We start from the raw sequence: 27,456 nt of genomic DNA, 5'->3' as shown, positions 1-27,456 counted from the left end.
AGCAGTGACCCTCTCGTCGCTCTCGCAAGAGGGATCAGGAGAGGGAAACCGGATGGGCAAGCACCAAGCCCTGCGGCAGCCTCCCTTCCGATCCGCCCACTCGTGGAAAATCCCCCCCGGCAGCCCCAGGAAAGGGCCTGAGGAAAGGCAGCCCGCCCTGGCTGCTGGGGCCGAGAGCAGTTTGCCCATGCTCAGCTCAGGTGGTTCATTGGAGCCCGAGCGCCTGCCCTAAGGGGGTGACCAGGGTGGGCAGGAGAGCCCTGGGCAGAAGGGTCTCTGCTCAGCCCTTGCTCAGGAGCAGGGCTCGATCGGCGCAGACATCTCAGCCCCACCCTGCAAACCAGCTCTGCTCACCCCACCGTGCTGGCCCCCACAGCCACCAGCCGGGACAGGAGAGCCTCAGGTCCCAGTGCCCCCCGAGCAGCGTTCGAGGCTCTGCCCCGTGTCCAAGAGGGAAGAAAGGCTGCCCGGGACCCCCTTTAGAGAGCACACAGGCAGCAGAAAAGAGTTGGTTGTGCAGTTAGTTTAATTCATACAGCAGCACACTCGGGTTGTACAGCAACCCCGGGACACGGCGCGGCACAGGGAGCCCTGCGTGGGCACAGGGCGTGGGCAGGCGCCGTGCTCGTGTACCAGCTGCCCGGACCACGGGCACCTCACAGCTGCTACAGCTACAGCGAGGTGAGGAGGACAAGGAACGATTCACAGCTTGCACGGGAGGCAAAGCAGCTACAGGACAACACCAGCCAGACCCCACTGTTGTGGGGTGCCCTGGGCAAGACTCGGTCTTTGCCCTCCCTTAACGAGTTCCACAGACCCCCAGCACACAGGACAATAGGTCACCGGGACCTCCACCTCTGCAAAACTTCCACCAGTGCCAGGTCTGGACGTGCCTCGAGGGCTCTGCAGCCTCCAGCCTTTGCTTTTGAACAAGAAACTCTCCCGACAGCGCTCAGTTCCTAAGAGGAATCTGTGCTGCAGCTCCTGTCCTGCTCTATCTTGCCCCAGGCCACAGCAAAGCCTCAAGCCCAGCACAGCCCCCAGACCTAAGAGCTGAAGGGGCCTCAGCTGCTAGCCCCGGAGCTCTGCCAGGGACATAGGCATGCAGCTGCAGTCACAGCAGCATCTCCTCTCCAGGGCGAGGAGCTGCTCTCCTGGCAAGGGCCAGGTGTTTCCCCAGCTGTGGAGAGAGACACCACAGACCGAGCTGAGGCTGAGTCCTGCCCCTTCGTACCAGCTCCTCAAGCCCCCAGCAGAGGCCAAAGCTCTGCCCAGGATGAGACATTGGCTTTGCCAGACTAAAACACAGCACACAGGGAAACCCTGGAGGTAGAAGAAGCAGGTCCTGGATCACCACCAACTGCTTGCTGCTCATGATCTGCTCAGAGGCAAAGATATGCAGGATCCACCTGTAAAACCTTCTTCAAAACCACCTCTTTCTGAGCAGCTCTGTGCCAGCTGAATATGTTCACCTCTTCTCCCCCTGCCTCTGTGCCCACCCAGCCAAGCTGCCCCGATTAGCTGCCAGGGAACTCACAGGACACAAGACATGTACCAGCACACACCACAGACACCTCATGCACTTGGGATCTCCAGGGGTAAACTCAGGGAAGGGAAAAATTCTCTGATCCAGTGTCACTTAGCCTCCAGGCATGTCAGAGCTCTTGGCTCGGGGTGCTGCAATAAGTTAGGGTCACTGGGGGGGGGGGGGGGGGGCTGCATGCAGTCACACACAGGGGAGGGGTCAGCCACAACACCAGGGTAACACTGCCGAGGAGGATCCTTAATCATCAAACCTCCCCTCACGGATGGTGTCAAAGGAGAATGGGAGGAACTTGAACCCAGTGCCAGTGTAGAACTTGTTCTGGAACTCAATCCTGCAAGAGAGGGAAGAGTGCCATGGTCACAGGTGGCCACAAACCAGCCACCAGCAAGGGCTGTGCTGGGAGCACCACCACCCACTCTACAAAGCCAGGCTAGGCATCCTGTGCCACAAACCCACCTTCTCAGTTCATTTTGTGGCACAGCAGCCAGAACATTCCAGGTCCTTTGATCCCACCCCCGGCAGTCAAAGAGCCCCAAGCACAGGATGCAGTCCCCAGCTGTGGTGTCCCCTCAGAGCCCCTCAGAGCCCCAGCAAAACCAACAGCAGAGCTTCTTGAGCCTCACAAGGAGCCCTTTCCACTGAACCCACGCAGCCCCTGAAGGGCTCAGCAGTTCTGGGGATGCTGTGAAGAGCAAACTGGAATTAGGTTTTTCCATGTCAGGGACCATGGCAGGCTCCAGAACTGCTGGCACTGCAGCTGGCAAAAAGTGGCTTTGCAGTAGAGCTCAGGAAAGCAGCTCTGCCCCCACAGACAGAGCTGCCTGCAGAGGCCCTGGGATGAGCAGGACTTTCCATGGGTCGGGGAGGGCTCCTGGCCAGCCGAGGAACCCTGATAAAGCTTATCCTGTGACTGAGAGACTGTTCTGTGAGCAAAGGGAAACAGGAGGCCAAGGGCTGGGTGAGTCACACAGAACTCCACATGAAACCTTAACCCTGAACTGCCTCAGCTGGCCCAAACAGCTCCTTCTGGACACCCTCAGTCACAACTGGGCACAGCTGGATTGCTGAAGCTGGAGCAGAGGCTGCTGTGAGGTTAGAACGACTGAAAGCAGCTTCATTTCTACACTAATCCTGGTTAAAGGTTCTGTGTGGTGCTCTCTGCAGCACTCCACATCTACCGCCGGCAGCCCAGGTCCTTACTCAGCACAAGTCACTGCTCTCTGCAGGACCTGGCACCTGCAGCAGCAGCTCGGTCGCTAACCTGTGCTCTGGGTCTCCCTGCTCAGCAGCATTCCTCAGTCAGCACTGCAGGGCAAACAAACAGCCTGGGAAGCTTCCTGGCAGTGGGCGTCACAGAAAAGCCACCCCTCGGCTTCTGTGCGGCACTGACCAGCTGCAGGGGTGGGTGGGCTACACCTGGCTGCACTTCCCAACTCCACCGACACTGTGGAAACGCAGGCAGCGCCCAGCCCCCTGGCAAGAGACTGCAGAGGCACCTGCTGAGCAGGAGCCTGAGCTTTCCTTCAGTACCACTGCACATTCCAGCTGGTGTTGGTGTTCTCACAGGTTTGTGCTGGTCCCTGGGGCTGGTCATCAGTCAGAGCCCACCTTGAAGGGGCTTGCAGGACCGCACAGCCCCAGAGCTGTGGGGCAGTGCTGCAGAGGCTGCTGCAGTTGCTGTTCCCCAGAGGGCTGCAGATCCTTCCCCTCTCCCTGCAGCAGGCTGCTTTTGGAGCTGCAGCAGCTCAAAGCCAAGCTCTGGCCCACGACCTTTGCAAAGGAAAATCCAGGCCTGGCAGGTGGGTGGGAGCTGGGCCCCCCACTCCCAGTACCAGGCAGGACAAGGCCCCAGCACACCCACGCCTGGGGTGGCCACAGGCCAGGAGCTCTGTGTGGGCAGGGCAGTGCTGCCTGCTCTCAGCTGAGGTCTACAGAATTCCTGCTTTTTATTTCTCCCACATGGCTGGCTGAGGCTGACCTCATGGCTGGTGTTTTAACACCCACATTGGTTGCAGACTTCCAGCAAGCTCCAGCTTCACTACTCAAAACCAGCACCTCAGGAGCTTCTGCCTCCAGCTGTCCCTGGTGCCATGGGGCCAGGAGCAGGTCTGGGTCTGTTCCACCATCTCCAAGTGGTTGAACAGTGTCTGAGTGTGTTTGTGAACCACTGGCAAACAGGTCAGGCAACCCTCAACAAAGAAACTGCCTGAGAGGAACTTGGGTAAACAGAGCTGAATCTGAACAGTGTGGTTTGACTGCTCCAAACTCGACCTGAACCCTCCCCATCATGATGCCCATTCAGCACCAACTTGTCTTACACAGAACACCACAGACTCCCACCTCCCCTGCTCTGAATTCACCTGAACTGCTTACATTACACAGATTCTTGTCTGCTCTTTCTATCTGCAGCCTGGTCTTGGGCTTTCAGGTCCAAAATCAGGCATAAAACTGAGGCTAAAAATCCTGCTTCAGACAGGCAAGCAGCTCCACTGGACCCAGGCAGGACCCTGCCCTGAGCCCAGTTACAGACCTCTCGCCTGGGCACAGTCCATGTTTGCTCACATTGCACCAGCTAAGAAGCCCAAAAGGTGAGCTGCTTGCACCTAAACTTTGGTGTCAAACAGCAGTGCTGGAAAGCAAGAAGGCAAAACATTCTGGAGCCCGGAGGCCACAGCACCAGGAGTTAACAGCAGGCCCCGGGCATGGCTCCATCAGCCACTGAGCTCGGCATGGCTCCTGCACAGCCTTGCAGCCCTGGCAGCACTCCAGGCTGCCCTCACCCCAGAACCCTCCCTGCTGAAGGAACGCAGCACAAAACAAACCCCCCTCCTGGAGGCCTGGCAGGCAGGGCTCAGGGAACAACCTGTGCTTCCCCCAGAGCCAGGCTGAACTCCTCCGTGCCAGGAAGGCTGAGCCACCACCCACACCTTCGGAATTCCTGATAGGTGACTCTGCTCCCACGGCCAGAAAATCTGACCAGCTCCTCCCAGGACAGCTGCGTTTGACACCCCCCACCCTCCTGCTAAAAAGGGAACATCCACTGGAAACATCCTGGTTTGCACTCGGGAGGAGGAATGTGAACAGCCCCAGCAGGAGCTCCCTCCCCACCATGGTAAGGCAAATCCACAGCCCCAGAATCCCTCCAGCAGATCCCCACAGCCTGCTGCCTGCTGCCCAGGCTCTGAGCTTGCTCAGCTTTTTAAGTTCAAGTTTGAGAAGTGTGATTAGGAAAAAGGTAAGCACTGAGAGCCTCAGTTTTGCAGCTCCCCAGCAGGTGCCCTGCACAGCCATCATGCCCCACGTGCCAGCTGCTGCTCCCCAGACAGTTTCTCTCTCTGCCCTGTCAGTGCCTCCCACCTTCCCCTGGCATGTATCCAGCCAGTATTTTATTCACCCTGTAGCACAGCTGGACAAAGTGAAAAGTGAGCTCCTGGCTGACCTGCAGCCTGTCCCAGGAGCTGTGTGGGTGCAGCCTGTGGCACTACCCCAGGTCAGGGACCCCCAGAAAAAGCCCATACCCTCAGGTGAGAAGGGCAACATGGGGCCTGCCAAGAGGAGAAGCTGCTCAGAGCTGTTCACCTGCTGCTGCTCAGAGCTGTGCTGTAAGGCTCTGCAAATCCACAGACAGCTGCAGACCGAACTCCCCCAAGGAGTCAGAGCTGGTAGCAGCCAGGCAAGGACTGCAGTGCTTACAGAAGCCCTCACATCTGCAGCGACAGCAGGGTGATGAGGAAAGAGCAGGCAGACAGCAGGCAGCTCGAGTGGCTGGTGTGAAGCTTTCCAGGCTGGGTGCCAGGGAAGCGTGGCACCATCCAGCAGCCATTTCAGCAGCCCCCCACCTCCATGCCAGGCTCCCTTGGCACAAGATGGCCACAGCTCCCAGTCCTGCCTGCAGCTGGAGCTGCAGGACATCCCAGCCTGCACCCCACAGAGGGCAAAAGGACAAAGTTTTCCTTGCCCAGAAGCAGAGCCAGTGTAGAAAGGCTGATCTGCTTCCCTTGCTCTCACAGAAAGCTTCTGACTGACCTGTCTGGAGCCTCCAGGCAGTTTCTGCACACCACAAGCAGAGTGGTGCCCAGAAGCAGGACTGGCATCTCTGCCACTGCAGAAACTTTCTGCTGCCAGAGCACAGCGGCTGCAGGGCACAGACGTTTGAGACCTGTGGTGCTCCTGTGCCTGCTGACCTCAGCATTATTCACTACCCAAATCACAGCCTCTGCTGTCCTGTCAGGGCAGTTTTGTACAAGATGGCACAGGGCAGGGGGAGGCAGCACAGGGCGGGGGTGGGGGAGGCAGCTCCTCGTCGACTCACCAGTGCAGGCGCAGGGCATGCAGGAAGGCCGAGAGCCCCTCCATGACCAGCAGGATGGCAACCGTCAGGGTTGCGAAAGCAGCAAAGATGAAGAAGAGGCCAAGGCCTCCCCCCAGGCTCCTCACGCTGAGGCCAATGTGTATCACCATGGTCCAGAGCACCTCCGAGAGCTCTGCCAGGAGAGAGGGGACAGGAGGCTCACTTCAGCATCAGCAGGAGCAGAGAGGTTCTGACAGCAAAGCCCAGCCAGGACAACTTCTGCGTAAGGCAGGGAAGGGGCAAAGCAGCTTTGGCAGGCAGCTGGCAGGACCCAGCCTCCCTCTGCCATGCATGGGGTGGAGCAGAGCCCTCATCCCACTGCCCTGTGCCCCCTTGGTGCCTTCAGCTTTCTCCTTCCCACAGCACAGCCTCTCCTGCAGCTCAGGCAGCGGCTGCCACACGCAGCTCATCCTTCCCAGCAGATCCCCCCGGGGGTCACTCACGTGCGTGGGCCAGGCTGAGCGCCCAGAGCCGCAGGTAGGATGCGGTGTTGGAGATGCAGCCCAGGCAGTACTCGATGGTGTGGATGGCCTGGTACACCACAGTGTCCCCGAAGTCAAACTGCAGAGAGAGCACAGAGCGTGACGGGGCCACTGCTGCCACTGCCACCCGCATGGCGCCGGCATCGCCACCGCCTGCTCCCGGCCTGGCACAGCAGTGACCAAGAGCTGAGCACTCATGGATGGCTTTGGGTGCTGCCCACTGCTGTGGTGCTCACAGCCAGTGTGGCACAGCTGAGGCAGCTTCCAGCTGCGGCCGTGGGCCTGGCCAGGAGAAGACAAGTTGGCAGTGAGATGAGACATGGAGCTTATGTTCATGTAAACTCATCAGATGTAGGCACTGCCACAAGCTGGTACTGGTGCATGCCTGTGCCACAGTACCAAGGAGAGCGTTTGGCAAGACACAAACCTGCCCTTTTTGCAAGCAAAAATACAGCAGAAGCAGCCCTGAAGAAGTCTCATCTGTGCATCACTGCTGTGTGCATCACTGCCACCTCTGTGTCTTGGACACCCTCTGAACTAAGGACAGAGCTCAGAAGGGCTCTGCCACAGGGGACAGTTTTGCACCTTGGGAAAACATTTCCCCCGCCGGGAGCTGGTGCATGCCTCAGAAACTGCTCCCATTTAAGCCAAGTAAACACCACGTGTTAAATGCATCGAGTGAGTAAGGCTCCGAGCATGCACACGCAGCTATTTATAGCTCCACTTCTCCCTTGCTATATCCAGGGCAACAAATATTTCAGGCACTTCAGTTAAATGAGCTGTCAAAAGCCTTCTTCACAGAACGTGAGCTGCAAAGTTCTCCCCCAAAGCTGCCCTGCTGAACCCCCTCCAGTACAGAGCCAGCCAGGGAGCAAGGCATGGAATGTGGGAAACGCTGAGGCAAGGACAGCTCAGAGCCAGCTGCAGCTGCTGAGCTCCCAGCAGGCAAGGGAGTGAGGGAGCTGCTGTGGCACGGCAGTTGTCGTTCCCCTCTCCACAAGGGGTTTGGTGACACAAAGCTGCAGGTTCTCTGCTCACAGCCAGCAGACTGCTTCCACCCCTGGCACTCTCCAGGGACCTGAGCAAAACCCCCACCTGGCATAGCACCACGCTAGGGAGCTGCTATGATCCCATGGCATTTCTCCTGTTCTGGTTACCTGGTGGCACTGAAGCCTCCGATCACCCCTGCAGGAAGGACCCTAAGCCCCTTTCTCTGGCACAAGTGCTCACCAAGGAGCAGTTTCTCAGGAGCATCTTTTCTACAGAATGAGGCTGGTGAGGAGGGGAAGTGGAGCTGCACGGAACTGGGCTGGTTTTTCTGAGTGGCACCAACCAGCACTGCCCTCAGAATGGCAGCTGGGAGAAGTATCTGGAGAGCCTGTGGCAGGTCAGGGGTGCCCACGGCACAGCTGGCAGATGAGACCTTTTCAGAGTTCAAGAGCAAGAACTTTACAGTTCCAGACCTCAGCTTAGGAGCTTCCCAGGCTGTCTGGGGAAGCTCTGCAGACAGGGGGGAGGACAAACAGGCTGTACAGGTGAGGTGATCAGAGGGCAGTCAATGGGCACATGGGGGTGGGGGTTACAATGGGCCTGGGACAGGCCAGCAGCTGGGTCCTTGGGGAAGCAAGATGTGGTGACAAGGGTGACACCGCGCGGGATGCGCTGCGGGGACACGGACGCGAAGCGGCTGCAGCCTTACCACCTCATCCTCCGTATGCTTGAAAACACAAAGGGACACTTAGTGCAGGGCCTGGCTCCCGGCGCCCCCCAGCAGCAGCCAGCGGTGCCCTCCCCCCGCAGAAGCAGCCCCGCAGCCCATGCACTACAGAGGCGAGATGCCGCTGGAGAGTACTCCCAAGCCACGGGAGATCCACACCTGCCTCTGCCAGAGGCGAGGCAAAGCAATTTGCGTCACCCCAGAGGCCAAAGGAATGCGTCAAAGACACAGCCCCGGGGCTTGGGCTGAGACTGGAGGAGCCCAGATACACCTCGGGCCAGCGGGCAAGCTGCGTGTGCCCCGGGAGCGAGTGGTAATGGGGCACACGGAGCCACACTGCCCTTCGTGTGCAACGGGTGTTGCTTTTTCTGGAGTCCTGGGAACGACCAAGAGGGAGCCTGCTGAGGACTGTGCCGGAAGCTCTTCGCTGGCAGTGTGGCTGCTGAGCTCTGGGCAGGCTGGCAGTGAGAAGTGCAGCCGCAGCTCTGGCACGTCCTGCGGCACCTGCGCTGCCCTGGGAGGGAGGAAGGGGCGGCGCTTACCTCTTCCCCCTCCTCGGAATGGGTGGATAACTGGTCATGTTGGATGATCTCAGCATCCTCCTCCGTAGGTCCATTGCCCACCCGGATCCCACCAAAGTTTTGCGTGCCCTGACACATGCAGAAAAAGAAAGAGCAAAGTGTTTGTGCCTGCCTGCGGCAGCGGCTGCCCTGCGGCTCCAGCTGCAGCGGCGTACGCAGCAGTGAGGATTCAGGCCCAGGGCAAGGCAGCTGGGCAAGGCTGCGTCCCAGTCGGGTGGGAAGGATGCTGACTCCTGCTGGGGCTGGGGAAGAAAAGGCTGTCTCTAAGTGAGCACTGGAGACATCTCTACAGAGCAACTATAGCCGTGAGAAGGCAGAGCCCTCAGCAGCTTACTGCTGGCACCGAGGTGCAGCAGCTCTGCAGTTGGTCCAGAGCTGCCAGACCAGCACTGACCTTCCCTGCTCTGGTACCTGGTGCAGACAGACAGCAGCAGCCCTGGGCTGGGGGACACCCATGAGCTCCCTGCCAGCCTCGGCCCCCCTGACACCACAGGGCAATCAGACTTGCAGCCTTTCCCTTACTTGGCAGCTCTGCGTGGTGCAAACAGTTCCTTTTTTGGCCATTTGTCCTGACCTCAGCTGTACTTCAGGCAGAGCAGAGCAGCCCAGCCCAGTGGAGCAGCAGCAGCCAGGATCACTGCAGCACCAGTGCTTGGTGCCTGGCAGCCTCCTCCTCCTCTAGCCCAGCCTGCCTCCAAGGAAGGACACATGGGACATTGGGAGCACCCCAGGAGCCCTCAGGCAGAGCTGCTACAGAGCAAATGACCCCGAGGTACTCATCTGTGTCCTGGGCTCCTGCTCAGTGACATCTCCCATCTCCCTCCACAGAGAAATGCTGCTGACTGACCCGAGGGGCTACAGCTCCAGAGCTGTGAGCTCCCCCAGAAGGACAAACTGGAACACCTCGAGTGGAAGGAGCTCTGCTCCCAGCACAAGCACTGTGCAGGCTGCTGTCTGCCACACCAAGGCCTCAGGAGCTGAGAGGGGACAGCACAAACCCAGCAGGAGTGGGGCCCCGTGGGCTGCCCACACTCACAGCTCCTCACTCTGGCCACCAGCACCGAGGCTGCTCCGTGCCCTGCTGCCTGCCCTGTTCTCAGCCACTTTCCTTCCAGGCTGAACTGCGACTGCCCAAAGTGCCAGATGTGGAGTAAAGACCTTGCCAGGTGTCTGAGAACAGATGAGGTGGACATTTATGCTTTGAAATTAAAGGAACTTAAACACAGAATCCATTTCTATGACCATGCTGCTACCAGGGTCTTCAGCACCTCTGCAACGAGCCACTGCCAACCTGCCCCTTGCTCTGCTTCCAGTCCCTGGGCATCTGCACCTCTGCAGCTCTGCCCTCACTCTGACTTGTGCCTGCTGGGAACAACCCATCCTCAACACAGCTCCAAAGCTGCCACTGACCTGATGCTTCTGAGCACACCCCCTACAAAGACCTTCCCTTAGGCTGGCTGAGCCCCCCTGCTGTGCTGATGGATCCTGCATGAGAGTCATTTCAGTTCTGACATTTCTGTGAGGGGATTTGAAATGTCAGGACAGAAACAGTGGTCAGCAGCTCACGAGGGCCTCAAGGGTCCTCTCTTCCTGCTTCCCACAGCTGGTGAGGGCTCTGCTCCTCGCTGGGCAGGCAGCACTCACAGCTCAGAAGAACTGCAACACAGCTCTGGGAGCTTCTGCAGGCTGCACTCTGCCTGATTGCTCTGAAAGCTCAGATACAAAAAGCAGATACAGAGACCCTGAGAGGTTACTTTCTCACAATCAGTTTGTACCAGCTCCAAGCCAGCAGCAGCACCCCTGGAATCTCCACTCTGGAGTCACTGGGAGGGCACCACAGAACTGTGGGACTAGGAGCACACAACGCAGACAGAAATGCTTGCCTGGGAAGAATCCTCAGCTGCCTTCAACAAATATGCCAGCAGAGTTAAAAAAAGGGAACTGGGCCTGGGGGCTGTGCTGGGCAGTGCCCCTGCCCTGCAGGCCGGGCTGCCAGCAGCACTGCAGAGCTGGCTCTGGCCACCTCCAGCTGCCCACCCCGAGCCTGCTTCCAGAATGTATCAAATTTGCTGAACTTTGCTCTTTCCAACAGAAAGTGGTTTCCACCCTAAAGGTGCAGCAGCCATTCCCTGCTGGACTCAGATACATTCCATGCTCCCTCCACAGTGAGCCAGGCAGCAGCTCCCCTCTGCAGCTCCATCAGGTGCTCTCTGTCCACTCACTGGCGCAGCCGCTGCTGCCTCCAGAGCCTGCTCGTTCGGGACTGTGCTGCCCTGGGCCTCCACGGGCTGCCCTTCCTGATAGTGAATGGAAGAAAAGAAAGGGAAGAAGAAACAAAAAGAGACAGGGAGACGAATGGAGGGGACATGGGAGGATGAAAGATGGTCAGAGAGGGGAGAGGGAGTGTCTGTAACTGGCTGGTCTTTGACTCGGGTAACATCCTGCAAGCTCTCTGCCATACATGCAGGGAAGGTTCAAGTTTCCTCAGTGCCCATGTGCCAGGCTCCTGCCTCTCACACTGAGACACTTCACACTGCAGCTGGAACCTAGAGAGCAGCCCAGAAGAGAGCCGCTCACAGCAGGACTGCTTCAGTCTGATTTGCTTCCTCTGAGTTGTTGTCTTTTAGCACCCAGGCTTAGCAGAGACAGCTGGCAGCTCTGCCAGCCAGTCAAGCTTTCATCTCTACCCTCAGGCTGCCAGTCTGCTGAAGGCACAGACCTGCATCCAGCAGCCAGCGAGGTGTGGTCCCAAACCAGCTGACAAGGCCCCACCAGCTGCACTGCTCTGAGCTTTGCCAGAACAAAAGGGTTTGCAGAGCAGCTCCGATGCTGGGTGCAGGTCTGAGCTGCAGGCAGTGCTTTGTCTCCAGTAACCCCAACCTGCCTCTATGCCTGTGCCAAACCATTTCACAGCTCACAGTGCAGCATGGACCCACACAGCCGAGCCCAGGAAGGAGAACACAGCTCTGCAAACATCAACAAGTCTTGAGATTGAGAAGCTCAGAGGTAGTCACCCACCAAGTGCTTTCTCCACAGGTACTGGCGGCGAAGGACCAGGGGCTTGGCTACCAGCATCCAGGGCACACACAGCAAAGCCACCACCACCAGGAAACACTGCAGCCCTTTCTGTCAAAGAAACAAGTCTCAGGTGATGTGTGGCAGTCCAGGCTCAAACATACCCACACAACCTCCTGCTACACCCCAAAATGACTGGGTCCCAGAGCAGGGGGTGGGCACTTCCCATCTCTCTGCCAGACCAGCAAGATGAGCTGTACCCAACAGCTGCCCCAACTGACTGCACCCAGTGCCATGCTGGGACAAAGCCAAAGGATTCTGCAGGGAATGGGGACTTGGCAGCTGTGTGATAGTGCTAGGAGCAAGTGATATTAGTCTTTCAGCTAAGCTCAGAGGCACCACACTGCAGATGCAGAACAGTATTCCTGATCACTTTCTGCTGGGTCCAGATGTCCTGGAGCCAGAGCTGAGTTGTGTTCAGACTGGCACAAACTCCTGTTACAGGGATTATTAAATATGGCCCAGCCTCAGGATTTGCAAGTGATGCTACACTTCCTCTGTCACAGGGGAAGGCATTGCCTGCTTGGTTTCACAGCTATGAGAAGGCCAAGGACAGATTCTGGTACTGTGGAGGATCTCTGACCTCAGTCCAGCACCCACCTGCCCTCTGTAAAGCATCTTGATGCTGGGGTCATTGTAGGAGAATAGGAACATGTTGATGAAGTGGATTAAAAGGCTGGGGGCATCCTTTGAGGTGTGAGCATCATAGGCTGTCCACTTGTAGAAAATTAGGATAACCAAGTAGCCAAAGAGGGAGGACATGAAAATCATTTCTGGGATAAATCCAAGGTAGATGTTCAGTGGCTTCTTAAAATAGCTGCAGGAGAAAAAGCACAGTGGTACATGGGGCTGGCATCAGGGACGTGCCAGGCAAACCACCCTGACAAGAACATGAAGAGCATCTCTGGGACAGAGCTGCTGGGGCTCACCAGGACAGCAAGAGCTGGGCCACAGCCAGTCTGCCCTTGCCATGGGCAGGCCTGCAGGAACAGCTGCCCTGCTCCTCCCAACAGAGGCCTAAATCCTGGCTGGCTCCTGCCTCCTACACACCTCATGCCCAAAGAAATTTCCCCCCAACAGCAGAAAAACATAGTAGAGCTCTCACATGTGGTTGAGGAGACTCAGGGTGACTCCAAAGAGCATGTGGATGATGCCGAGGATCACAGACATCTTCATCTTGAAGGAGTTGAGGAAGGCCAACTTGTTGCTGGCAATGTTCCAGATCTGTACACAAGATATCAGACAGCATTGAGGGGAAGAGAACCAGAGATCAAAATCCTTCACTTCAAGCTGAGCAGCATCAGCCAGCCAGGGAGCAGGAGGCTGCCAGAGCAGTTTCTTGTGTCCACCACAGGAGGAAATGAGCTCAAACTCCCCTGCAGGCAATCCTCTGAGCCAGGAGCTGACCCATTCTGCAGCAGGCATCAAACCCTGCCTGTGCTTATGGCAGACAAAAGCTGCAGGAAGGAGGAGGCTGCATCCTGGGCAGAAAGGATCATTAAGCTCTTGGCTAAACAACACCAGGCAGCTGAGATCCTCTGCACCTCCTCTGCAGCATGAGGCACACCCCACAGCCCCTCAGCAGGGTCAGCAGCAGCCACCCCTGGCAGCAAGCACAGTGTCAGGGCTCCTGGAAACCTGCCCTGCCAAACCTAACTGGAAGAAGAAACAACTTTCCCCAGGGTGAAAAACAACTTCATGAAGTGATTCAAGTCCAGCCAGATTTGATTAAGACTCTGCAGGTTAGGAAGGCTGAGGAAGAAGCTTTCCTGAGAAACAAGTCTCTGTGTCCTGGAGCAGCTGAATCACTTTCAGCACTCAGGAGCATTTCCAGCATTGCTAAGAGATTGCCAAGGGGGTGGCTGTGCTGGGGAAACCTTTCAGAGGCACTTAGATGTCCTTCCAGGCCAGCAAAGAAAGGAGGAGCTCATACCGGGTCAATGCCAAAGGGGTAGGGTCCCCCAAAGACCCCTGCGATGGCAGGGTCGAGCTGCAGAAGAGGGGTGGTCTCCAGCAGGGCATCTCTGTGGGTAAAAGAGGGTTACACAAACATTAACTCAGCAGCTGTCCCATGAGAGTTAGCAGCAGCTCCTCCCTTCTCAGCAAGGAGCACCCCAAGAGCAGAGGACTTCAGGGCTCCTGAGTGGTCCTAGAGGTGTTCCCAGATGATTATTGATCTGTTTCCTGCCCAGCCCAGTGTCACCAGACAGAAAGAGGCAGGAGGCAGGACTCCTGCTGTGAGGAGAAAGGTGCAGAGCTGCACCTTCCCAAGCTGGTGTGGACATCCCATTGCCAGCCCTCTTCTGAGACTGAACTCAGAGCTTTTATTTTCCTGAGCTGGGAGGGCAATGGGGAAGAGAAGTCACCTGCTTGGCACTGCCCCTCTATCTGGCTCCCAGCTCTACTCACGACCAGTTGCCCTTGGTGAACATGGGCCGCACGCTCCAGGAGGAGCCGAACATGTTAAGGGCCTTGGAGAAGCAGTCGTTGTAGATGAGGCCAGTGTAGGTGGAGAAGAGTCCCATCAGCAGGATGATGTAGCGCCCGCTGAACACCATGGTGAACATCTAGGGTAGAGCAGAAGCAGCCCCTGAGGACCAGCTGCAGCTCAGCCATGGCCGTGGGCCTGAAATCCCCAAGTCTCAAGGGAGCAGGATCTGCATGCAGGGGGTGAACTGCCATAGCACAAACAAGCTGCACAGGCTGGCACAAGCACCCAGCTGGCAGCACTGGCTCAGAACTAGGTAGCACAGGCCCTGCTCAGCTTTCACCTCCCTCTGGCTCCTGCTAGCTGAAGCCCTGAGCAAGCAGAACCCCCAGAGTAGCCAACAGGAAGAATCCTGGAGGTACAACATGGATGCAGGAGTTCAGCAGTGCCTGAGCCCCTTTATGAAGCAGGCAAGCTCAGGGTGATTTGTTTCCAGCAGTTTCTGTGCTACCCTTGGACAGACTCCGTGTGATTCCAAGCCCCAGGGGAAGGGACAGGGGGCACTGTCAGCTCGGGGGGAAGGATGTGAGGAAAGCCAGCTGCAGCTCTTTGCTTCCCCTGCAGAGCTGAACGTGCCCTGCCACTGTACCTCATTGTCACTCTTCTGCGACAGGATGCGGCTCTCCCTCAGCACCATCCACAGAGCAATCAGAGTCATCAGGATGCCGTGGCCAAAGTCTCCAAACATGACAGCGAAGAGGAAGGGGAAGGTGATGATGGTGTAGGGCGCTGCAGGAGCAAGAGGATGCTGTGAGTGCTGGACCAGGCTGAGCTCAGAGGGACCAGGCCACAATTTAGCAGCAGAATTCCCAAGTCCCCTCCTCTGCCTCTGGAAGGTGTCACTGGACAGACAGTGCAGAGGCAGCCCGGCCAAGAGCTGGGCAGGGACGCTGGGCCGGGGGCTGTCTGCTTTCACCTGGGTTTATCTCCCGGTAGGTGCCGATGCCGTAAGCGTCGACTATGTTCTGGAAGCCAGAGGTGAACTTGTTGGTTTTGTTGTAGGTCGGAGGGGTCTGGCTGGTCTGCATCCTGTTCAGGATGGAGGGGACTGTGGATCCACTGTGCTCCTGACCACAGAGAGGGGAGCAAGGTTAGAGACCCTGAGTGACGCAGAGGCCAGCACAGAGCAGCCCTGCCTGTGAGCACTCGGGAATGGAGGCTCCTGCGCCTCTGCAGGAGGAGGAGTGCAGCTGAGGGCACCCAGGGCTGCCCTCTGAGGGGACCTTGCTCCTGTCCTGGGCATCTCCTGTCCACTTCTCCTCTGTCAACAGCACTGCCAGCAGGGCCCACAGTCAGGAGCATGCCTCACACTGCAGCATGTTTGCTGTCTGCAGCTGATGACCCCTCCCTGGCACACAAACTGCCCTGTGAGGCTGGGCCCAGACAGCCCCCAGGGAGGGCTTCCAGAGACTCCCAACCAATCCCTGCTGGAGCAGCAGCGAGGAGCAGCACAGGGGTCACTCACGGTGCCTCTCCTGAGAGCAAACTGGATGGAGTCGAGGTCAGCCACGGGGCACCAGACCTCAGCGATGAGGCACTTCTGGGTGACGTCGATGTTGCAGAGGTTCAGGGTGTGGTAGATGGCCTTCATCTTGCGCACCTTGATGAACCACACCCGGATGCTCTTGGCAGCTGCCTGCAGCACTCGCTGCCGGTGGTCCTCAGTCTGGTTCAACACCTGGCAGACAGAGGAGAGGCGAGAGCAGTGACCCCAAGTGTACAAAAGGCACAGCGAGGTCAGGCTGAGCAGCAACAGCCTCACCCAGACCCCTCCCCTCACCTGCCCCATACTCAACCCTCAGCTTAACGGGCTCTGCCAAAAAGCCTCAGGGCTTTCCAGGGACACTTTCTGGCGCTTCCCTCCCCCAGCTCCAAGGCCAGGGCATGTTCAAACAATAACTCTTTAGGGATCACTCAGAGCACTTTTTCCTCCATCCAGTTTAAAAAAGCAGAGAGGAGTTCCCCAAGTGGGCTGAGCCCTGCCCCGGAAACAGTCACAGAGATCACAACCAGACCTTCTACTGAAGGGAAAAGGAGAAAGTGCTGAGGCTGCTTCCAGGAACTCACCCAACTCACGCCAAGATTTCCAGGCTGGAAATTCTTAGACTAGAGGGAGAGTGAGGGCACAGGGCACGAGCAGCTCCAATCCCTGTTGGTTAACTGCTTCTGAGCTCTGCTCTACTTGAGATTTGCTCAACAGCTGCACTACACAACCACAGCAGCCCAAACCTCACTCAATTTCCTTTTAGCTTCCAAATATTTTATCTTTTGCCCTTCTCCCCTGAAGCAAGCACCAAGGATTTCAGAGCTGGCACCCAGAAGGGATGACACTGTTCACTTTTAGCAGGGCTCAGGCTGCTGCACAAGACATCAGGTGTAAAGCAGCAGCAATCCAGGACAGCACAATGAGAAAATATGAAAACAGGCAGAAAAAAGAACAGCCAGGTCGAAGCCAGCACTGTCCCCTCAGCCTGGAAGGGCACTGAAATGCTTTCAGAGTCCTTGCAGATGCCAGAGGTCCCCAGGCAAGCAGGAGCTGGAGAATGCAGAATCCGCCTGCACGTTCTGCTCTGCCCCCTGGTACCCAGGGCCCTGCTGCTGCTGCAGTTGGTGCATGTGATGAACTGCTCAGCTCTCCAGGAGTTGACCCATGCCCACCCTGGACCCTGGCAGAGGAGACAGCCCAGGAGACATCTCCAAACATCCTTCTTGCACTGCTGAGCTGCTGCTCTCAAGCTACCTGGAGCTGAAAGCAGTCACCTAACTGGGTCAGAACTTGTTCTAGCTTTGAATCTTCAGGGTCCAGTGTACCACTACAGCAAGAAGGGCTCTGGGCCCAGCTGATTTACCATCTGAAGATCATCAATCCTGGTGTTGACACCAGAGGCCATTTCCTTCCGCTCCTGTGGCGTTTCTGGGCATGGGTAGAGGGAGGCTCGGAACCTGAAAGGCATGGAAAGACCTCAGTGACAAAGGGGGAGAGGGCAAACCTGCCAGGGGTGCAGGAAGCACCTTAAGAGGAGCTTCTGATCAGCTAAGACTGCAAAGCAGAGTGTCAGTCTCTAACTCAAGGGGCACAAAAGTTTGCTCTAGGCCAAGCCAGAAGCTGAATGCTCAAGAAGAGGGAAGCAAATCCTCTGCCCCTGCAGTGCCAGTGGCTCAGCACTGACACCACCCCAGAGCAGGGTGCTGCTATCAGGCCAATGCAGCTGCTGCTGCAAACAGTGACCGTTGGAGTCCCCTGTGAGGATATCATAGAATGGGCAGGGCTGGAAGATACCCTGCAGGATCATCCAGTTCCAATCCCCCTGCCATAGGCAGGGACACTTTGCAATAGATGTGGCCCAGAGCCACATCCAGCCTGGCCTTAAAATCTTCCAGGGATGTGGCTTCCACCACCTCATCATGGGCAGCCCCCTGGGTCTGTTCCTGAGGTCCAGGCTTGCACCTCCCTGTTTCCAACACCCTCCAGCAAAGCAAGCAGCATGAGAGCCACAGCCTCAGGCAGTGGCTGATCTGGATGTGGCATGTTTCAGCTGCTGCTCTCCTTACACTGAGAAATAAGTAGCTGAAAAGGACCAAGGCCAAACCCCGTCCCTGTGTCTGAAATGCTGGGGAGAGCTGCCCAGGACTTCCATACCCTTCACAGATCTTCTTGACTCTGTTCTTGAGTTGGTCCCCTTGGAAGAAGATGATGAAGACTGATTTGTGCACATAATCCCCCTGGAAGGGAGGAGAGAGAGCAGTGTGAGGGGCAGAGCAAGCTGCAGAGTTCTGCCTGCATGCTCTGAACCTGCACAGTGAGGCAGAGCTCAGCAACACTGGAGCAGGCAGAATGGGAGCAGCTTCCTCAGCCTGAGCCTGTGTTTATGGAAGCAAAATGTTCTGAATTATCTGTTAATGGACTATGCAACACAATACAGAAGGAAAGCCTCCAAAAGAACAGGGATGTGATGAATTTATCAGCACATCCTGCAGCCAGCTCACCTACAAAACCCAGCAACAGCTAAAGAGTGAATGAAAACATAAGCAGGGGAGTCTGAGAGTCCTGAGTCTCCAGGGAGGCCTGGGCCACATTCTTTGTGCAGCTGCTCTGCCCCTGGCAGCCAGGTCCCCTTCCTGCATTTGTTGAGCTGTTATTGTTCCCCCTCCCTTAGGAAACTTTACCACCATGCCTCAGAACAAGCACTTGAGCAGCAGCCTTGGCTTACGGAAGCGCTGCACAGGAACAAAGCCTCTCCCTGAAGGCAGACTCTGAGCAGGGCAACCAGAAATAAAGGGGCCGTGAGTGAGCTGCAGCTCTGTGGCTGTCCCACTGCAGCCTCTCTCTCTGCTGGTCACAGCAGGAGCTCTCCAGGTCTGGGCAGTGGCCTTTGACTTCAGCAGAGGACACTACACATAACCCCTGGCCCACATCATTTACTATTCAGAGTAACAAACCAACCCTTAGGTGGGGTTTAAATCCTGAGTGAGTTCAGACAAAGCCAAAGGTCCAAGGTTCAGAGCCAAGGAGCTGCAGATGCCCCACAGAGAGCGTCCTGCAGAGACTGATGCTGGTCCAGAGCTGCCCAGAGGAGCTGCACTCTAAACCTGGAGTTGTTTCCCCCCCTCTCCACACCATTCTCCACCCACCCTGCTGGTTCTGTCTCAGTAAACAGGGAGCTGCGGGGAGGTAACGCAAGGGGCTCTGCACAGCACTGGGGCTGCAGAGCTTCCCGAGCTGTGCCCCTGCAGCTGCCAGGTGCTGCCAGGCAGGTTACCGTGACAGGGTCCTCCAGAGGGCTCTCGATGTCAGCCTGGCGCAGGAAGACGTTGCCGCGGCAGACGCGCCACAGCATGCGCTCGAAGGTGGGGATGCGCTCGCGGGTGATGACACCAGCCACGAACCTGTGGGCACAGCACACGCCTGCAGCCTGGGCACAGCACAGCCTGGCACCAGCTGCAGCTCACGGCAGGCTGAAAGCTCCAGCAGCCTGGGTCTGTGAGCCCTGTCAGCAGAGGGAAAGTCCCCGGGCACAGGGAGATAAACCCACAGCGCAGGCAGCTGCACCTGGCACATGCAGCTGGCACATGCAGCTGGCACCTGGCACACACAGGGTCTTGGAGCAGAGAGGAACTGACCTCTGAAAACCAACAAAGCCCTGGCCAGAGGAGGCACAAACACACCTGGACAGTTTCTGTGCCTGCTCCTCTTCACAAGAGGCTGCTGGTACATGGCATGGCAAGAACTGCTGCCACCACAGCTCTGCCCCAGGTATCAGCAGAGCTCACCAGCTCCTGTGCCCAGACAAAGGACCCCACAGACACAGCAGAGCACAAGGAACTAGCCAGGGCTTCCCCAGGCATGATGTGCTTCCAGGAAAGAGCTTCAACAAAGCTGAGAGTTCAGAGTGCCCTGCAAGAGCCCAGAATGGGTGTACAGGGCACAGACTGGGGCAGGGGGTTGTGCAGAGAGAAATGTGGAGCACAGACACAAACTGAGGTGTTCACGTGCAGAGGAGAGGGACCAGTGGCTGGGTTTGGATCAGCTCAGTCTGTCAGCCTGGGAAGTCCCAGGACTGTGCTCAAGTCGTGGCAGACTGCAGAGGCTGAGGTGGCCCTAGCCTGGGGCTGCCCTTACCCGAGCCGCAGTGGCGCTCCCCTGCCCATCTCGCTCGGCTCCAGCAGCGAAGAGGATTCCTCCAGCAGGTCTGGATCCGCCATCTGCTGATGATGCAATTCAGCCTGAATTCACAAATCAATTAACACCTAATGAAACTGGTTAGTGGCATGCAGGGAACGAGGAACCAGGAGACAGCTTGGGAAAACCAAAGGAAAAAAAGGAAAGAAAAAGAAAGAAAGAAGAGAGCAGAAAGAGGAAGGAGGCGACAGAAAAGGACAGCAAGAAACACACAAGGGAGGAGGAAAACAAGAGGGCAGGTGGAATGGCTCAGCACAACTCCCACACAAGACAGGTCTGAAGGCTGCTGCACAGTCCAGGGAGTGTGGGACAGACAAGTGTGAAGCAAGGCAGAATTCACCCCACAGTGCTGTGTTTCACATACAAGGGATGTTCTCAAGAGCAGTGGCAGTGGCACAAGCAGAGTGCCATTCCCTTAACCCTTCAGTGAAGGAGAACCTGAGGACGGCTGCTGAATCCCTCCCCCTCTGCTTGTGCATTTCCTGCACACCAACAAAGGCAAAATGCATCTGCAAGAGGTGCCTGGAGCAGTGCCTGAAGCAGAGGAGTCTGGGGCCTTGCTCTACGCAGCAGAAGGAGGATCCTCAGTTAAGCCTTCCACAGAGGGTCTCACTGACCTTGGGCAGCTTCACAGGGCAACCACTGAGACCTCCACATCCTACAGGTGCCAGCCCTCTGCCAGACTCTGAAGCCAAGGCAACAGCTCAGCCACTTGGGGATTCTGTGCCAATCTGATCGATTCCATGCTGTTGCCAGATCAGCACTGGGACAGAAGCAGTACAGACCCTGGCAGGACTGGGAGGTGATTTCCTTGCCTGACTTTACAAAGCTTACTCCCAGGAGAACTGCAAACTCACAGCCCTGCTTGCTGTCTGAGTTTCACTCTTCTGAAGACTCAGCCTCGGGCACCATCTGTGTTACTGCCAGCCACAGCAGAGGCACTGCTTAGAGCAGCCTGGCTCCTCCTCTGGCTGTTCAGGCACTGCATCAGGGCAGCTTTGTTCTAGTCTCAACGCAGCTGATTTGCAGGCCAAAGTTCTCAGGAATATGACTTACAAGTGTCAGCAGGGCTGCTCATATCACATCTCCTGTGCAGCATCTTCACACTTGGTCCAACCCCACAGCCCCATTTCTATCTCTGCAGCTTACAGAACTGACAGCTCCTGAGCACGCAGAGAAGCAAATCCTACCCTCTGGGTACACTGGAGCCTTCCCCCAGAGTACTCAGGGGAGAGGCTAAAATTGTCCTGAAGGTAGAGCCTGCTCTGTGGATGCGGCATGCACACAACACAGCTTTGCCAAAGCCTGGGACCAGCCCACCCAGAGCCTCCTCCTGCAGGAACTGGGTCAGAACTGGAGTGAGAAACTCTACAGGGCTCCACCTGTGAGCCAGAGAAAGATTTGCCCACATACAGGGGCAGCTTTTGCAAGGCTGACCTCTGAAGCAGCTCAGCTGCTCAAGCTCTCAGATGTTACAGAAGGGAGGGCTTGGAAAAGCCAGAGAGGAGAATTTCTGCACCCTTCGACCTTCAGGCAACTTCTTGCAACATCAGAAACTGACTGAAGTTTTACTACTTAGAAAACAGGACCAAAAAAAGGAAGTTTGGTGCCCCAGCACAAAAGATACAGAGCAAACACAGCAGGACATTGAGTATCCACAGCTGAGGGTGTTGACAGACAGCGAGGTGCCAGGGCAAGAGGCTTGTGTTGTATTTGCCAGCAGCCAAAAGAACTGCACCACACTGAGCCTGTGGGGCACACAAAAAAAGAGCAGAGCTCAGGTGGAATCTTTGTGTCTGCCTCCCTTGAGCTATTCTCAAGAGATTCTGGGCATCACTCCTGCCCCTGGGGGGTTGTGTCCTTTGGGCAGAACTCTGATAAAGGACAGAGGAGTCCTGCTCAGGCTGAGCTTACACAAACAAAGCAGCTCAGAATAACTTGGGATTAGAGCAGTGTTGCTAAGGATTATTTGCAAAGCAAATCCCCATTTGCTGAGCAAACCCTTCTGGAACAGAAATGGCTCAGCAGCTCCTGCTCTGGTTCTGAAGCGGGAACCAAAGCAGCAGTGCAAGAGTCCACAATAAAAAGCAGAGTATGGGAAGGAAAGAGTGACCCAGCTGCAGTGCCAGAGAACAGGACTGGAGGAGAAGAGTTCTCACCAGCAGTGAGCAAAATCCCAGTCGGTGTGAGGATTTTCCCTGCACCAGGTCACTCAGGATTGGAAAAAGCCAAGTGTTTGCATGCCAGGGATCAGACCCTTTGCTGCTCAAGGCTTGCAGCAAAGTTTCCTTTACCCTGCTCTGGATTCCAGCTCTGGAGCACTGCCCACACCATACAATCCAAGCCCCTTCCACTTCACAAGCAACAAAAAAACCCCACCATTTTCACAAGGACCAAAAGGGATTTAGTTCACCACCAAATTACTGATTCAGAGCCCCAACAGAAAGGACAGATGCAAAAGGAACAGAAGGAAGCAGATGGGGGTGGGGGGCAGGGGACTGCATGCCATTAACCGGTACTTTTCCAGTCTTCTTTTGCGCTCACTCTAGGCAAAGCTCTCAGAGAAAGCTCCCAGCTCTCACTGCTCTTCACAAGCAAGGACAAGAAGACTGAGAAAAGGAGCAGAATCATCACCACGGTGTTGAAACAAGAAATGGCTGCTGTGTCTGCCAGACTCACATGAAGAGCTGCTGACTTCTGCCTGCCTTGCCTCCCTCCCTCCCCCAGCGCAGAGGAAGCACCAAGCCCAAGCTAATCTGGAGCCATTTCTTGTGCAACTCATTATTGTGAGCATCATCATTTTCAATACAAGTCACTGAAGACTCCAGGAGCTGAAGGCTCTGTGCAAATGACAGCAGAAATGGAGCCTTCAGCCCCTCAGGGGTCTCAGCTCCCCAGCTGCTCTGTGCTGCGTGAACTGGAGCAGCCTCACAATCCCAGCAGCTCTCCCCTCGTGCCACCCACTCTGCCCTGTGCTGCTGTTGTGTTCTGGTTTATTGTCGCAGAAACCAGCAGCAGAGCTCCCTGGAGCTGGATACAGGTCCCTTGGGGGGTGGTCAGACACAGACTGTTTAGAGGACTGATTCTGATCCTGTAGGGCTGTACAGGGAGCTGTAAGCAGCTCTCAAAGGAGGGGACACTGACTGGCACAGCACAGCAGTAGCTGTGCTTGGGTCAACTCAGGCAGGCAGTGGCACCTTAAGGCAGCCAAGCACCAGGCTGTCAGGCTGTGTCCAAGCAAACACTGTCAGTGAGCATTCAGCATACAAAGGCCAAGGATTTTGCTCTGAAAACCAACCCACTGACCACACCAGCAGCAGGACCTGTGTCACCAGTGATCATACTTGTGTTGGCACAGGAACAACCTTAATGTCTGAGCAGGCAGAACCCAGTGCCAGAGAACCAACCCCAAGCCATTAGATAACGGGCCTGGAATGTGCAGAAGCTCAGCTCTGCCTGAGCACAGCCCTGACAGGACCAGAAGCTGTGTCTCGAGCCCTTTGATCAAACTCTTGGGTTACAGGAAACAGGACCTGTCCTCAGCCAAGCCATTTCCTGCCTGCTTTGAAAAACATGCGGGAGTCCACCGAGAGAGCTCCACATCTGCAGCAGCAATGACATCCAAGGGCACTCCCCAGGTTTGGGGAAGGAGCTGCCAGTTTCTGGCCCAGCTGCTACCAGTGTAAATGGAAGCTTTGCTCCAGAAATTACTGCTGAAAACGGCAGGGTTTGATCAAAGGCTCCAATAATTAAATAATTCATCTATGACTTCAGTGAACTGTGACCCTAAGGAGTGGTCTCTGTCTAACACCCAGCTAGCCTGCAGCTGCCCTGCCAGCAAGGTGGAACTGCTCAGCTGAGAGCTGAGGGAGCTGCTGTGCAGTGGCAGGAGCTGGGTCTCTTGCTGTGTTCTGAACACCACCAGCACCTTCGCCACAGCAGGCAAACCTTGACTAAAACAACCCCAGACCAACATCTTAAGAGGCAAACCATGGGTAGCTCTGCATGGAGAAATGGAAAATAACTGGAGAAGCTTTTTTAAACAAAGCACAAAAATGACCCTGCTGCCCCAAAACAGCAACTGAAAACAGACTGGAGAGGACAGGAAGCATCTCCCCAGGTGCTCCCTGCCGCGGTGCTCTGACCTCATCGAAGAACTGCTGAGTTTTACGCAGTATGAATTTTAACTCTGTCAGCTCCAAGAAGTTTCTCTTCAGGGCCTCCTGGTTGGTGTTGATTTCTTTAAGCTCATTTTCAATTTTCTCAAAGTTTGCCTGCAAAGAGATGAATAGAAGGGAGTCAAAGCAGTGCCACAGGCAGCTGCTGCCAACGAAATGAGGGAGCGCAGAAGATGCTCTCTGTCCCCACTGGATGCACATGCAGCTGCAAATGTGTCACCCTCTGCCACGCCACACAGGTCTTGCTTGGTGACATTCTCATCAGGTGAGTCAAACCCCCCCATGCTCAGCCAGCCTCTTACCAAGTGGATTTACTCAGCCTTCTTCAAATCCTTAACCTCTCTCCCACAAGATACCACAGGGCCCCCACAGCACACAGCTCCAGAAGGTTTGGATTTATTGAACTGGAGGAAATTTCACTCAGGTCCTTCCCTTTCTAACTGCACTTGGATACATCCACTGGGACACGAGGCTGCAAATCAGCCACGTGGGAGCTGGGGACTGTGGTGCCTGAAGCCTTGCCACCAAATCCTCTGGTAACTTCCCCCCACCTAGAGTCAACCTTTGCTAGGTCCCAGCACATTGTCATTACCTCCAGGTCAATCATATCACGAGGAAAGGGCACCTCTGGGTTTTCACCAGTGTCCATGATTGGAATATTTGCTTTTTTAATCTCCTTCTCCACAAACCCTGCAGAGACACCGTGGTTAGTGTGAGCTGCATCGTGGGAAACTCTCCCTGTAACCCCCACCCCGTCCAACAGCTAGGAACTGTCCCAAGATCTCATTTTGTGAAGGCTCCCTCAAGCAGGAAGGGTTTCAAGAGCAGCAACAGCTCCAGGCAGAGGCCAACAGCAGTCCCTCCCCCAGCACTCTGGTTCCCAGCCCCATGAAAGCCGCAGTCAGCGCAAGCCCAGGTACGTACGGAGCTTCCTGTCCATCTCCTCGCACCTCCGCACCTCATTGACGAACTTGCGCTGGAACACATTCACGTCGGGGTTCAGCTGCAGACACAGAGAGGTTCCTTCAGCGACCTCCCAGGCAGCGGGGCCTGTGTGGTCTGGGAGCGAGCGCCGGGGGTCGCCCGGCCGGCCTCGGCCTTGCCCTGGCGACAGCCGCCGCGGGCGCTGAGGGGGTGCCGAGAGCCCCGGGGGTACTCACGTCGCGGAACTGGACCTTGCCCAGCTCGCCCAGCTCGCTGACACAGCAGTAGGCGGCCTCGGACTGGAGGAACAGCTGGGCCAGGGTCATCTCCTCGCTGCGGAACAGCTCCCCCATCTCTGCGCCGGCTCTGCCGCGGCCTCTGAGAAGAAGAGTCGTGAGAACAGAGCACGGCAGCGGAACGGAGCCCCGGGACCGGGCCGAGGCCGGGACCTGCCAGGTGGCTGCAGGCCTTCACTTCCCCTTCCCGTTCCCGTCCCCCGATGCCAGGCGGGAGGACGACGTCCCGGTGGGCGCTGTCCCCGCCGCGTACCTGCCGCCGCTGCCGCCCCCGATGCGCCTAACGCGCCGCGGCCGCCCCGAGCCCAGCGGCGGCTCCCGGCGTGACGTCACTGCGCCGCAGCGCCGGGTCACGTGGGGACGTCTCCTAGCGACTGCGCCGCCGCCGCCCGGCCCGCACCGGAAGTGCCGCAGGGGGGCGGAGCCTGTCACTGCGCTCTGACGGAAGGGCGGTGACGTCACTCGCCCGTCCCTGACGCCACTGGTGACGCTGTGGCGCGGCAGTGACGTCACGGGCAGCGTGGCCGAGGCGCGAAGGCGGTGAGCAGCGGCGGGCAGAGGTAGGGTCCTGGGAGCCTGGGGCTGCTGGTGTGGGCTGCTGCCTCGGCTCTGGGCCTGTGGGGGGCTCTGGGCCTGTGGGGGGCTCTGCGGCGCCTGCTGGGGGTGCAAAGGGTCCCCCCCTGCCCCAGCTGCCTCCAGCCTCGCTGCTGCCAGAGCAGGCAGTGGTGAAATGAGTTTGTTGCCCATGAAAGGCATGGCCTCAGCTGCAGCCTGCACAGCTGAATTCCTCTCTGTGGGACGGATCCGACAGCGCAGAACATTTCCAGCCCCCGGGTGTGGAAAACAGGAGCCTTTTCTGTCTTTTTATCTGCCCCATCCATGTCCTCTACAGTTAGGGTGAAGGGGCAAACTCTGCGGTGCTGGTGGTGAAATTTACCTGGGAATGTGTGCTCTGTGAGACAAGGGCAGTCCTCGTTCCTGGCAGGCCCTTAGCAGCTGTGTCTTGCAATTTAAACAGTGAGGTGAGATGAGCCATTTTCTGTGGTCAGAGGAACTCCCAGGGCCTTACGTGGCAGCAGATGCTGGTCATTGTCATCCTTTGTTGTCCTGCCTGTGTCTGGCAGATTTGCTTTCAAGCTGACTCTCACTAGTTCCTGTTTTGGCTGTGTGCTCCACTTCCCTGCAAAGAGCTCAGCAGCATCGCTAGGAAGTGTCTGGGACGCGAATGATCGTTGGTAGCTGTGGCTTGTGTTGGGAGAGCCAAACGTCGAGTTCTGTCTGCTGCAACAGGGGCAGCAGGAACCTATCTGCTCCAGAGGAGAGTGGGTCGGGTCTCCGTGGGGCACTGGCTAGGGGGAGGTCTCCCGGGAGCTGCCTTTTGCCACTTCTTGGCTTTCCCGGGAACAGCTCCACCGTGGAAACTGACAGAAATGAAGGATACGAGAGAGAAAATTACTCGTCGTGAGGTAGCCCAGGGTGTGGTTGCTGTGTGCTCAGCGAGCATCGAGTGAGGCACTTCACCTCTGCTGGGCAGCCAGAATGAATGCCTGATCCTGTTCTGGTGTTTGATCTGATCTGACCGAGAGTGAGCTGCTCAGTCTGGTGCCTTTCAATTATTCCTAACTGGGGAAGCAGAGATGCAGAGACTGCACAGGGCGGACACACTGAATGTGTGGCACACCTAGATAGAGACCTCTGCTCATGTCCTGTCCTGCCCATGAAACTCCACACAGAGATCTGTGGAAATCCACCCTGAGCAGATCTCCCTGGTGAGAAACAACAGCAGAGCTTTGGTGCTGCCTACGGGGAGGGTTTGTCATGGAACTGACTCATCAGCAGCAAACACTGGAAATAAATCCTCAGGAAAGAGGTCCCTCCAGGGAAAAACAGGGCACAGAAAAGCCTATTTTAAACTCATGACCTCATGGCTGTTGTGGAAGCACAGAGCACTGCGGGGATGCACAGAGCCCAGCTCGTAGTGCTGGGTGGGTGCGGTGGCAGGGGAGGGCTGTCACATGCTGGAGACCATGGGCAGGAAAGTGCTGACTGTGGTGGGCATTCAGCATGGAACAATGTCCTGCACAGCTCTTTGTGCCTCCCGGGCTTCCCAGGTCTGTGCCAGAGATCACAGTATCACA

At 56.8% G+C, this 27,456-nt stretch overlaps 1 protein-coding gene across 9 annotated transcripts; it reads right to left on the bottom strand.

Annotated features, from left to right (window-relative positions):
- Positions 1-508: 508 nt before the first annotated feature.
- On the bottom strand, positions 509-25,674 carry ATP6V0A1 (ATPase H+ transporting V0 subunit a1). Of its 9 annotated transcripts, none has more exons than XM_064174272.1 (23): positions 25,572-25,674; positions 25,259-25,400; positions 25,023-25,101; positions 24,691-24,788; positions 24,066-24,194; positions 19,861-19,964; positions 19,001-19,127; positions 17,881-17,963; positions 17,090-17,183; positions 15,706-15,918; positions 15,157-15,307; positions 14,830-14,969; positions 14,162-14,319; positions 13,686-13,776; positions 12,858-12,976; positions 12,353-12,569; positions 11,696-11,803; positions 10,900-10,974; positions 8,639-8,746; positions 8,079-8,096; positions 6,341-6,458; positions 5,859-6,030; positions 509-1,877 (listed from the first exon to the last, which is right to left on the bottom strand). In XM_064174272.1, exons 2-23 carry the CDS (start codon positions 25,373-25,375, stop codon positions 1,784-1,786), a joined length of 2,613 nt encoding a protein of 870 aa, XP_064030342.1. In that variant the 5' UTR covers positions 25,376-25,400; positions 25,572-25,674; the 3' UTR covers positions 509-1,783. The 9 variants fall into 9 exon arrangements, with proteins under 9 accessions (XP_064030342.1, XP_064030341.1, XP_064030344.1 ...); XM_064174271.1 differs by having other exon boundaries at positions 25,476-25,661; XM_064174274.1 differs by having other exon boundaries at positions 19,861-19,943; positions 25,476-25,661.
- Between the last annotated feature and the right edge of the window lie 1,782 nt (positions 25,675-27,456).

Source organism: Pogoniulus pusillus, chromosome 40, assembly GCF_015220805.1.
Source record: "Pogoniulus pusillus isolate bPogPus1 chromosome 40, bPogPus1.pri, whole genome shotgun sequence".
NCBI classification, from domain to species: Eukaryota; Metazoa; Chordata; class Aves; order Piciformes; family Lybiidae; genus Pogoniulus; species Pogoniulus pusillus.
The sequence above is the reverse complement of the archived record's forward strand: the minus strand, read 5'-3'. Positions and strand labels throughout refer to the sequence as shown.